Raw genomic sequence first — 12,241 nt, forward strand, 5'->3', positions numbered from 1 at the left:
TAATCCTAGCTACTCAGGAGGCCAAGATCAGAGGATCATGGTTCAAAGCCAGCCCAGGTAGGAAAGTCCCTGAGATTATCTCCAATAAACCACTAAAAAACTGGAAGTGGAGCTGTGGCTCAAATGGTAGAACACTTGCCTTGAGTCGAAGAGCTCAGGGATAGTACCCAGGCCCAGAGTTCAAGCCCCACACCAACCTAAATAAATAAACAAACAAATAAAGTGTTATTATATGCTATGAAATGGTACAAATTCCACTTTGGAACATGTCTTATTGTAACCAGTTTTTATATTTGGTACATTTTGTTGTTTGTGTTAACCTGATATCAGAGCTGATATTTTAAGGGCTTTTCCGTCAGTATGATTTTTTTTTTTCTTTCTTCTTCTTTCAACTACATTGAATAAATTGTAGTGAAATTCTCAACTCTAGTCATAGTCTGATGGGCCGTTTGGAAACTAGTTAAATGTATACAAGGCAAAAATTTTAGCCTGTGACCTTTTGAAGAATTTCTGAGTGAAACAAGACACACATTGTCTATTGTTTAGAGTGCTTTGCTTCCTGTGAGGCAGCTTTTTTGCTTAATCCTCTAGTTGAAATCTTGTATCTTAAGTAGCTAATAGTGTATTACTAGAAATTATAATTAGAAGATGGTGTTTTTTTTCAAGCAGTTTAGACCCTTTGTAGCTCTTCCATTATATCTAAAGATGTCTATAATGTAGAATAAAATGTTTTAAAGTTTAGCTCTTATTTTTACTTAATTATGAAATTCACAGATGTGCATTGAAAAGCAACTCATAGACTGGGGGTGTGGCGAGAGTAGTAGAGTTTTTTTTTGGGGGGGGGGGCAGGTCCTGGACTTGAACTCAGCACCTGAGTTCTCTCCTTGAGCTTCTTTTGCCCAAGCTTAGCACACTACCACTTGAGCCACAGCACACTTCTGGCTTTTTCTTAGTAGTTTATTGGAGATAAGAGTCACACAGACTTAATAGCTACGTAAACCCTTTCACACATTTTTTATACTTTTTCTTTACACCTTTTTTTTTTCAATTCTTGTAATTTCTGCTATTATTTGTTTCTTGTCAATAGTGTCTTTTTATTATAGAATTTGCACTTTTTGTGAGATTGGTGATTTTTCTTTGTAGCTGTTGTGTTTTCATCTTTCTTAGAAAGGTCCTCCTCTCTCTAGCATTGTGAAATTAGTTTTTAGTGTTTGACCTATTCACTTTATTACTTTTTACTTATAGTAGGTTTTAAATCACCTACCCATTTTCAAATTTGATTTGAGTTGTTATTTTTAGGGATAGGGGTTTTAGCCATGGCTCAGTTGGTAGAGCACTGCCAGTGAGCAAAGTGTCAGGTACTGAATTCAAGTCCTGGTCTTGGAGCAAAAAAAAAAAAAAAGATGGCTAGCCAGTTGATCTGACATCAATATTTGAACTAATCTTTTCTTTTGCCACTGACTTGAAACAGTAGTTTGTCATATTAAATTTCTACGTTCATATTGATGTGTTTTGAGTGTGTTTCCTAAAGCTTCATGTGTTGGAATATTGATCCTAAGAATGGCAGTGCTGGGATTTTTAAGAGGTGAAGGATCTCTGGGGTACTGCCCTTAGAAGGGATAAAAATTCAGTTCTTTGGGATCCAGTTCACGTGAGAATGAGTAGTTATAGGAAAAGGAGCCTGAACCAGTCACTGGTGGCTCATGTGTATAATTCTAGATATTAAGATGGCAAAAACCTGGAAGATTAGGGACTATTCTATAGGTTCATAAATTCATTTCTCATTCATGAATTCATTTCTCTCAAATTGCATTAATATTTATACAATTTTTAAAGTGTCATTGTTTGGTAGATGTTATTTGCTGTTTCAGCATGTATTTTAATATTTAACAAAGGTTTGTTTTATCAGAGTTCAGAGAAGCAGACTGTGTAATAGAATAGGGAACTTACAGAATTAAACTGTATATATATATATATATAACTTGGAGAAGACTGCATATGGAAGGGGTAGCTGGAGGATTAGAGAAGTCTTAACTGGGTCTCCAGAATCAGTGGAAATGATCTGATAAATTGGAACATTCAAGGAAATCTGGGAAGCCAAGAACAGCTAACCACTGAAGTGAGATGATGAAGGGAAAAGCTTGAAATTCTATAGGAAGTTCCTGCTATTTATAGTTAACTTCTATAAGTTTGCAGCCAGTATCTAGTGAGGGATTTGAGCCACTGTTTCTCACCAAGGTAGGTACTTGCTTGACATACAGTGATAGAGAAATAAACTGGAATTCTCAGGGCACCTCTACAACCTCTGTATCTGTCTCATTGTATCTGACCATGAAGCTCCTCAGAATAATAGATGCTGCTCCACTTCCACATTTTATTGTTGTTTCTTTTCTTTTTTTTTTTTTTTTGGGTCCGGTTGTGGGGCCTGAACTCTGGGCCTGGGCGCTGTCCCTCAGCTCTTCAGCTCAAGGCTAATGCTCTACCACTTGAGCCACAGCGCCACTTCCGGCTTTTTTTCTTTTTGCTTATGTGGTGCTGGGGAATCGAAGCCAGGGCCTCATGCATGCAAAGCAAGGGCTCTACCACTGAGCCACTTCCCAGCTCCCCACTTCCACATTTTAAATCTGTGAAAATTTACTTTTGGACCAACACTATCAGTCTTAAACAGAGTGAGATTCTGGGAAAGAGGGTCTCAACTTAATGAAATTGACGCAGTCGGTCATAGGGCTTGAACTCTGGGCTTGGGCGCTGTCCCTGTGCTCTTCAGCTCAAGGCGAGTGCTCTACCACTTAAGCCACAAAACCACTTCCAGTTTTCTAGTGTTTTTTTTGGATATAAAAGTCTCACAGACTCTTCTGCCCGGCTAAGTAGCTAGGACTCCTAAGTAGCTAGGATTACAGGTATGAGCCATCAGTGCCTGGCTAATTTTTTTTTTTTTGGTGCTGGTACTAGGTCTTGAATTCAGAGCCTTGTACTCCACTTGGCTTTTTTATTCATGACTGGTGCTCATCTACTTGATCCAGTCTGTAGTCTTAATTTTTTGCTCTTGTTTTAAGTTATTTCCTCTTTTTGCCTGAATGTTCAAAGGAGTTTGTTTCCTGGTCTGAAGCTTGAATTCTGGGCCTGGGTGATGTCCCTGGAGTCCTTTTGCTCAAGAGTAGTGCTCTACCACTTGAGCTACAGTGCCACCCCTGGATTTTTTTTTTCCTGTGATTAATTGGAGATAAGAGTCTCATGGATTTTTCTTTTCTCTTTTTTTGGGTCTGGTCCTGGGGCCTGAACTCTGGGCCTGGGCGCTGTCCCTCAGCTCTTCAGCTCAAGGCTAGCACTTTACCACTTGAGCCACAGAGCCATTTCCTGTCTTTTTTCTTTTTTGCTTATGTGGTGCTGAGGAATCGAACCCAGGGCCTCATGCATACAAGGCAAGCACTCTACCACTGAGCCACCTTCCCAGCCCCTCAGTTTTCATTTGTAAACATACTATAACTTCTATCCTTTTATTATGTTAAATTCTAATTTATATTTTTTATGGTTTTCTTAATTTCTCTTGGCTTATTTTGAAATGATTATAGTTTTAATCTGTTGGTGGACATGTCTTTTTTTTGGATCCTCTTCCTTTTATTCTGATCCTCTTCCTTTTATTCTGATTCATATATTTTCTGTCTCATTCTGTTTGTTTTACTTATTTCTTACTTTGTATTAGCATATATTAATTAAAAAAAAAATCAGGTTGTGAGGCTTCAACTCAGGGCCTGAGTGCTATCCCTGAGCTCTTTTGCTCAAGGCTAGTGCTCTACTACTTTGAGACACAGCTCCACTTCCAATTTTCTGGTAGTTAATTGGAGATAAAGGTCTCACAGACTTTCCTGCCCAGGCTAGCTTTGAACCATAATCCTCAGATCCCAGACTCCTGAGTAGCTAGGATTACAGGCGTGAGCCACTAGCACCTGGCCTTTTTTAATTTTTACTTTACTTTTATTTTTTGGTTTATGTGGTACCAAGGAATCAAACCCAGACTCTCATGCATGCTAGGCAAGCACTCTACCATTAAGCCACATTCTTAGTCCCTTGTTTCATTTTTTGAGAGAAAGTCTATGTAACCCATGCTGGCCTTGAACTTAAAACTGTCTTAAAAAGTCTTCTAGGATAGAGGTGAATGCAACCATGTCCCACTTCATTCCTTATAAAAAATAACTCTATGCAGGATTTGATTTTATGTATATTTATAATATATACATATATATATAAATATATGTATATACATACATACACACACATCACACATATTATGCCAGTCCTGGGCTTGAACTCAGGGCCTCAATACTGCCCCTGAGCTTTTTTGCTCAAGGTTAGCATGCTACCACTTGAGCCACAGCTACACTTAAAACTTTTTGCTGGTTAATTGGAGATGAGAGTGACAGACTGTTTTGCTCTGCTTGGCTTTGAATGATGATCTTCAGACATTAGCCTCTTGAGTAGGTAGAATTATAAATTATAGGTATCCTGATTGATAATTTTTAAAAATTGATTTTTTTTTTGGGGGGGGGTGCCAGTCCTGGGCTTGAACTGAGGGCCTGGGTGATGTTTTTGAGCTTTACCACTTGATCCACTTCCAGCTCTTTTCTGGAAGTTAATTGGAGATACAAGTCTCACAAACTATCTTGCCCAGGCTAGCTTTAATCAAGATCCTCAGATCTCAGCCCTACTAAGTAGTTAGGTTTACAGGTATGAGCTACCAGTGCCTGGCTTAATTGATTATTTTTTATGTGAAATTAGTTTCCTTCTTAAGAGGGAAAAGTAAACTCTTACTTTTCTGTCTTCATGAGATTAAAAAAGTTTCTAGTTTTGCCTGGTGCTGATGGTTCATGCCTGTAATCCTAGCTACTCAGGAGGCTGAGCTTTGAGGACTTGTTCAAAACCAGCCTGCGCACAAAAGTTTGTGAGACTCTTAAGTGCATTTAACTGGCAAAAATCTTAAAGTGGAGACAGGTGCTTGTGGCTCGTGCCTGTAATCTTAGCTACTCAGGAGGACTGTGATTTGAAGCCAGCCGGGTAGGAAAGTCCATGACTCTTAATTTTTCCAATTAACCACCAAAATTGGAGCTGTGGCTCAAGTGGTAGAACGCCAGCCTTGAGCAAAAAAGCGTAGGGACAGGGCCCAGGCCCTGAGTTCAAGCCCTAGAACCTCCTCTCCCCCATAATTATCATCATCATCATCATCACAGAAAATTATGTTAGTGTTGTTTTAGAGTGAGTCATTCTCTTCAGACTTTAAACCTTTTACAGTTAACCTGTACATTGCAGTGTACAAATCTCCCCTGCATTTTAGGTTAGTGTTTTTAAATTGGCCTACTATACTTTTCATTGAGGATATGATATATTTTTGGGGAATCTCCTCTTGTTCCTCTTAAGATTTTGTCTTGTGCACTTAAAACCTCACCACCTTTCTAACTTTAAGTGGTTCTTATTTGTATGTTTTAGAAGCTTTGTGGGGAAGCCTTGTCCCCCCTCATTTTAATGTAAATGACTGTCAGTTTGTGGCTTTCCTAGTCTCGTTTCTCTTCTTTCTTTGGGGAAGACTTGGGAAGGTTTATGAACTGTGTTGTAGCCATTTTCTGAAATCCCTTTTTAACATTATGTAATATATAGCTTCTGTTCTGTCTTCTCTATACCCCCAAAATGCTCTCCTTCCATTTAGTATTTCTTTGCTGTTTAATCACCTATTATTGTTGTAGCAAACTTGTCCATACCACTCGTTCTTTCCACTTTTACTAGACAATTCTCAAGTGGTGAAAGCTGAACTCAGATAGATTGGTTGGATTTCACAGGAAACTTACCAGAATTCTCTGTTAACATTAGAAAGATCTAATACTAACAGTAAATACATGTAGGGTGCTTAAAAATACATACTACTTTTGAACAGAGTAGAGATGATTTTTTTTTTTAAGAGATCAATTTCTAGGCAGTGTGACTTCTTAACCCATTCTGTGATTTCTCCCTCAGGATATATTTTCCTGTAAAGTGTATCATTGTGCAGCTGAAGGTAGTTATCTTACTTGAGTTAGTCTTAACTCCCCTGTTCCCCTCCCCTTAAGTGACTTAGTTCTGATTCTGTGAGTTATTGTTCTCTCATGAGAATGCTGGGTTAAAAAAAGAAATTATTTTGTGCTGGTCCTAGGGCTTGAACTAGGGCCTGGATGCTGTTTCTGAGCTAGCTCAAGGCTAGTATTCTACCACTTGAGCCAAAGCTCCACTTTCAGGTTTTTGGGAGTTAAGAGTCTCACAGACTTTTCCTGCCTGGGCTGGCTTTGAACCATAATCCTCAGATCTTGGCCTCTTTAGTAACTAGGATTATAGGCGTGAGCCACTGGCACCTGGCTGCATAAATGTTTAATTTTGAAGATATTTATAACTTCTAGTAGGAAAACTGCAAAAATTGAAATTGTCAAAAAATTTTTATATTTGCTATAATGCTATAGTATATTGAATATTGGAGCTTGAGAAACAAATACAGATTACTATGATAGACAGCTTTCCTAAGATGACATGATTTTTAGTGAAATAAGTTGTCTTTAGTCATTTGGAAGGATAAACTCTTAACTTTTTGTTTTCCCTCAGCTCCCAATTAAAACAGGACAACAGAACACACATACCAAAGTCAGCACTGAGCACAATAAGGAATGTTTAATCAATATTTCCAAATACAAGTTTTCTTTGGTTATAAGTGGCCTCACTACTATCTTAAAGAACGTTAACACCATGGTGAGTATTTGGATTACTATTTTTTGGTTAATTTGCTTTATTTTGATTTAGAAGTATGGAACATCATATTTTGAAAAACAGGAAATAATTACCTATGAATTTTGGATATAATGATTTTATCTTATGAATGAGTGTAACTGTAATTTTGAACTTTCATTTTAGTTTTATATTCTTCCCCATAGAAGCTTCTTTTATTATTTATTTATTTTTGCCAGCCCTGGAGCTTGAACTCAGGTCTTAGGCATTGTCCCTGAGCTCTTTTGCTCAAGGCTAGCACTCTACCACTTGAGCCACCGTGCCACTTCTGCCTTTTTTGTTTATGGGGTACTAAGGAATTGAACTCTGGGTTTCATGCATGCTAGGCAAGCACTCTACCACTAAGCCATATTCCTTGCCCAGAAGCTTCTTTTATTCATGGTATAATTTCCCTTTCCATTGTTCCCATGACTTTTTTTTTTTTTTTGGGTACCCATATTGGGGCTTGAACTCAGGACCTGGTTACTGGTTCCTTAGCTTTTTCACTTAAGGCTAGTGCTCTACTACTTAGTCAAAGCTTTACTTCTGCCCTCCCCGCCCCAACTTTTTTCTTTTCTCTTCTGTCACCCCCCCCCCCCCCCACTTCCCCCTCTCACTTGAAGTCTGGGCCTGGGAACTGTCTTGGAGATTCTTCTCAAGGCACTTCCAGCCTTTTCTGAGGTGTTTTTTTGTTTTTTTTTTTTTTGCTTTTTAAGAGAAAAGAGTCTCAAAGACTTTCGTGTCCAGGCTAGCTTTAAACCATGATTCTCAGATCTCAGCTTCCTGAGTAGCTAGGATTACAAGGCATGAGCCACCAGCCTGACCACTTCTGGCTATTTGTTGGTTAATTGGAGATAAGAGTCTCAGGGCCTTTCCTGCCTGGGCTGGCTTCAAACTGAGAGGTTTAGATCTTAACCTCCAAAATAGTCTGCATGTACTCAGGACCACAGGTGTAAGCCATTGGTGCCCTACTATAGAAATTGACCATAGTATGAAAATTTCTTTTCCCCTCATGGTGCTGAGAAGCAAATCCAGGTCCTTACATATGTTAGGTTTGCCCTCTACCAGTGAACTATGTTCTTAGCACTATACTATATAATAAATTATTACTTGAGTTTTCGTAAGTTTCCTATTGAATTTATGTACCAGATTAGCTTACTCCCAAATAGAGGATGAATAAATGCTATTTTACTTCTAAAATGTGGGATTCTTGTGATAATATTAAATGTTTTTTCTCTCTTTGTAACCTATGACACTAGTTAGGGAACTGGTGTTGAAACCAGCTTTCCTCAAAGTACCAGTTTCATAAAGTAATTACATATTTCTTATTTTTAATTTACTTTATTGTTACTATAGAGGTGATATATAAAGGTGCTAGGTTACATTTATATGAATCAGGTAATAAGTACAGTGTCATCTGTTCCCTTAATCTCTCCCATTTCCACCCAAAATTCTTCACTTTAGCATACTTCAGTTTCTCTGTAGTTTTGAACTAGAATGCCTCCTATTCCTCTAAAATAATCTCAAACAGTTTCCGTTTAACCATCTTCTCATATACAGTTCAAAGTAATTGATACAGGTTTTTCTTAATTCTAAGCTCTGTCCTCAATTTGTATTGCTTGTATTGATCTATGAAAGAACTGGTTGTAATCTCATTTCCCCCCCCCCCCCCCCCCCCCCGCCCCCGCCTTCGGTTGTAGAGCTTGAACTCTGGGCCCGGGTGCTGTTCCTGAGCTCTTCAGCTCAAGGCTAGCACTCTACCATTTGAGCCACAGCACCACTTCCAGCTTCATGCATGCTAGACAAGCACTCTACTACTGAGCCACATTCCCAGCCCCTCAAACTCATTTTTTTTTTTTTTTATAGTCAAATCATCTTTGGTGTCTCTCCTTCCTTCCTTCCTTCCTTCCTTCCTTCCTTCCTTCCTTCCTTCCTTCCTTCCTTCCTTCCTTCCTTCCTTCTTTCTTTCTTTCTTTCTTCCTCTCTTTCTTTCTCTCTTTCTTTCTTTCTTTGTCAGTCATGGTACCTGAACTCTGGGCCTGGGCGCTGTCCCTCAGCTCTTCAGCAGGAGGCTAGCGCTCTACACTTGAGCCACATTGCCACTTCTGGCCTTTTTTGCTTATGTGGTGCTGAGGAATCGAACCCAGGGCCTCATTCATGCAAGGCAAGCACTCTACCACTGAGCCACCTTCCCAGCCCATGGCCCATGTGTGTTTCCTTTTTAAAGAAAGTTGCTTAGCACTAGAAGCATAAAAAGCTCAGGGGGCTGTCCCTGAGCTTTTTTGCTCAAGGATAGTGTTTTACCACAGCTCCACTTTGAGTGTTTTTTGTTTGTTTGTTTTGTTTTGTTTCATGGTGGTCACTTGGAGATAAGAGTCTCATGGATTTTTCCTACCCAGACTAGTCAGCTTGAAACCATGATTTTTAGATTTTAGCTTTCTAAGTAGCTAGAATTTCAGGTGGGAACTACCAGAGCCATGCCGCTGAATAGGATTTTGCACATATAAATATGTATCCTTGTTCCCAGTTATAGTGAAATATTTTTTATATTTGAGACCTTCTTCAAAACAAAAACATATGTTTTGGCCTGGCATTCACTTAATGCTTATTGAATAAATTATATTGTGGAAACCATAGTATTTTGGTAGTAAATAGATGAAGTATCATCCAATTTGAGAGTAGTAAATGCTTCAAAAAATGCACTAACAGGGCTGGGAAGGTGGCTCAGTGGTAGAGTGCTTGCCTTGCATGCATGAGGCTCTGGGTTCCATTCCTCAGCGCCACATAAGCAAAAAGAAAAAAGCCGGAAGTGGCGCTGTGGCTCAAGTGGTAGAGCGCTAGCCTTGAGCTGAAGAGCTGAGGGACAGCGCCCAGGCCCAGAGTTCAGGCCCATGACTGGACCCAAAAACAAACAAACAAACAAACAAAGACGCACTAATTGGTAGTAGAATTTTGTCTTCATAAGAAGGCTTTAATTTTGCAGAATGAGAATTTGTTTAAATGATCAGTTCAAGACTTTAGTACAGATCTTTAAATCAAGGTATTTTGAAACGTAAACTAAAAGCAATGTCTTTAACTATTACAGAGATAATGAATGGCAGTTTATAATGAATGCTTTCATTTTTGTTCAGTAATTTATTTTGTGAGGATTAAGGTAAAATAGAAACAATAGGTTTAGATATAGTATAATCTAGAAGATAAAGTGGAAGATTATTGATTTTTCTTGTTCCTCAGTGCCTCACTTTTCAGATGCTTGCTAAATGTATGGAGAGTGATAACCAACTTTTGTGTGCTGAATATCTCTTTTTATAGAGGATATTTGGAGAAGCTGCTGAAAAAAATTTGTATCTCTCTCAATTGATTATATTGGATACACTGGAAAAATGTCTTGCTGGGGTAAGTAAATCTCTTTTTTTCTTTTTGATGTTGACACTGGGGTTTGAGCTCAGGGATTTACATTCTCTCTCCCTCTCTTTGTTTTTGCTAGTCCTGGGGCTTGAACTCAGGGCCTGGGCACTGTCCCTGAGCTTCTTTTGCTCAATGCTACCTCAGTGCCACTTCTAGCTTTTTCTGTCTTTTTTTTTTTTTTTTTGGTCGGTCTTGGGACCTGGGCGCTGTCCCTCAGCTCTTCAGCTCAAGGCTAGCGCTTTACCACTTGAGCTACAGCACCACTTCCAACTTTTTCTGCTTATGTGATGCTGAGGAATCAAACCCACGGCCTCATGCATGCAAAGCAAGCGCTCTACCACAGAGCCACCTTCCCAGCCCCGGTTTGTTCTGTTTATATGGTACTGAGGAATCGAACCCAGGGCTTCGTGAATGCTAGGCAAGCACTCTACCCACTAAGCTACATTCCCAGCCCTGGTTTAGAGAATGTTTTTGTGATTTAATCACTATTGGTTTTAATTAACTTCTCAGATTTTGTTAAGCCTGTGCCATTGCAGAACTGTGAAAGAATGTTATCAGACGATCAATAGTAATCTTATTTTTGTTCCTGTATAAATATGATTTTAGCTGGGTGCTGGTGGCTCACGCCTGTAATCCTAGCTACTCAGGAGGCTGAGATCTGAGGATCGTGGTTCAAAGCCAGCCGGGACAGGAAACTCCCTGAGACTCTTATCTCCAATTAACCACCAGAAAACCGGAAGTGGCTCTGTGGCTCAAGTGGTAGAGTGTTGGCCTTGAGCTGAAGAGCTGAGGAACAACAAAAAAGATGTGTGTGTGTGTGTGTGTGTGTGTGTGTGTGTGTGTGTGTGTGTGTGTGTGTGTGTGTGTGTGTGTGTGTGTGTGTGTGTGTGTGTGTGTGTGTGTGTGTGTGTGTGTGTGTGTGTGTGAAAGGGTCCTTGAAAATTGAACTTATTCTGTTGGAAGGAAATAGCATTTTAACATTGATTTTGTGGGGCTGGGAAGGTGGCTCAGTGGTAGAGCGCTTGCATGCATGAGGCCCTGGGTTCGATTCCTCAGCACCACATAAGCAGAGAAAAGAAAAAAGCCAGCAGTGGCGCTGTGGCTCAAGTGGTAGAGCGCTAGCCTTGAGCTGAAGAGCTGAGGGACAGCGCCCAGGCCCAGAGTTCAGGCCCCATGACCGGACCCAAAAAAAAAACCAAAAAACCAACATTGATTTTGTGTAAATATGAGCAATAGAACAGGTATGTGGAGTTAGTTGAGTACCAAATAGTGTTTTCCAGGTTTCTTCTAAGAAATCAGTGTATTTAAATAAGTTAATTTGTACTTTTTCATGAAGATTTCTGTTGTACAAAGCAAAAATGTTTCTGTTCTTCAATAGCTTTAGTTCTTACAGAACATTGATAATTTATATACATGTATAAATTAAATACCTCTATTAAGTCTATTCTGTATATATTAGAATCAAGTTATTAAGTTCTTTCTTCATTTGGCAGAACTTGGAGAAGTTTGCTTTTACTCAGTAATTTTTCTTGTATAGGTTGCAAATCTTTTTTAAAATTTTTGTTTTTTGTTATTATAAGGTACAGAGGGGTTAAAGTTACATAGGTCAGGTAATGAATATGTTTCTTTTTGGACAGTGTCACTCCTTCCCTCACACACTCCCAGTTTTTCCCTCCCATCCACATCTACAAGTTGTATGGTTTATTTTCAACAGTATCTAGTGAGTACCACCACTGTATTTGCTCATTCTTTTCCCCTCCATTTCTGTGTTCCCCCTTCCCCTCCCAAAGACAGAGAAACAAACAAGATAAAAAGAAAACAAAAACAACAAAGAGAAAAATCTCATTTCCATTTCCTGGAGTTCATTTTGATAAATACTATTTTTTAAATACTATTTTATATGATCAGAGGCACATAGGCATTGTGCCATGTTACAGATCTTTATAGTAAACCTAGAACCCAAGAGATGTTAAGAGATGCTAATATGTGAGGGCTCATTGGTTGTATGGTCAAGAAGAAAGTAATTATATTCACACAACAATTTTCTTATCAAAGC

The 12,241-nt window shown here is 39.0% G+C and overlaps 1 protein-coding gene across 6 annotated transcripts in view; it reads left to right on the top strand.

Annotated features, from left to right (window-relative positions):
• The window catches only part of Nf1 (neurofibromin 1), a 243,895-nt gene that overhangs the window by 38,646 nt on the left and 193,008 nt on the right, over positions 1-12,241 (top strand). For all 6 annotated transcript variants that reach the window (XM_042691650.1, XM_042691659.1, XM_042691675.1 and 3 more), the window contains exons 2-3: positions 6,619-6,762; positions 10,090-10,173. In XM_042691650.1, coding sequence (XP_042547584.1) covers positions 6,619-6,762; positions 10,090-10,173 — 228 coding nt within the window. The remainder of the gene's footprint in view (positions 1-6,618; positions 6,763-10,089; positions 10,174-12,241) is intronic.

This window comes from Dipodomys spectabilis, unplaced genomic scaffold (assembly GCF_019054845.1).
Source record: "Dipodomys spectabilis isolate Male_0828 unplaced genomic scaffold, ASM1905484v1 ptg000004l, whole genome shotgun sequence".
NCBI lineage: Eukaryota > Metazoa > Chordata > Mammalia > Rodentia > Heteromyidae > Dipodomys > Dipodomys spectabilis.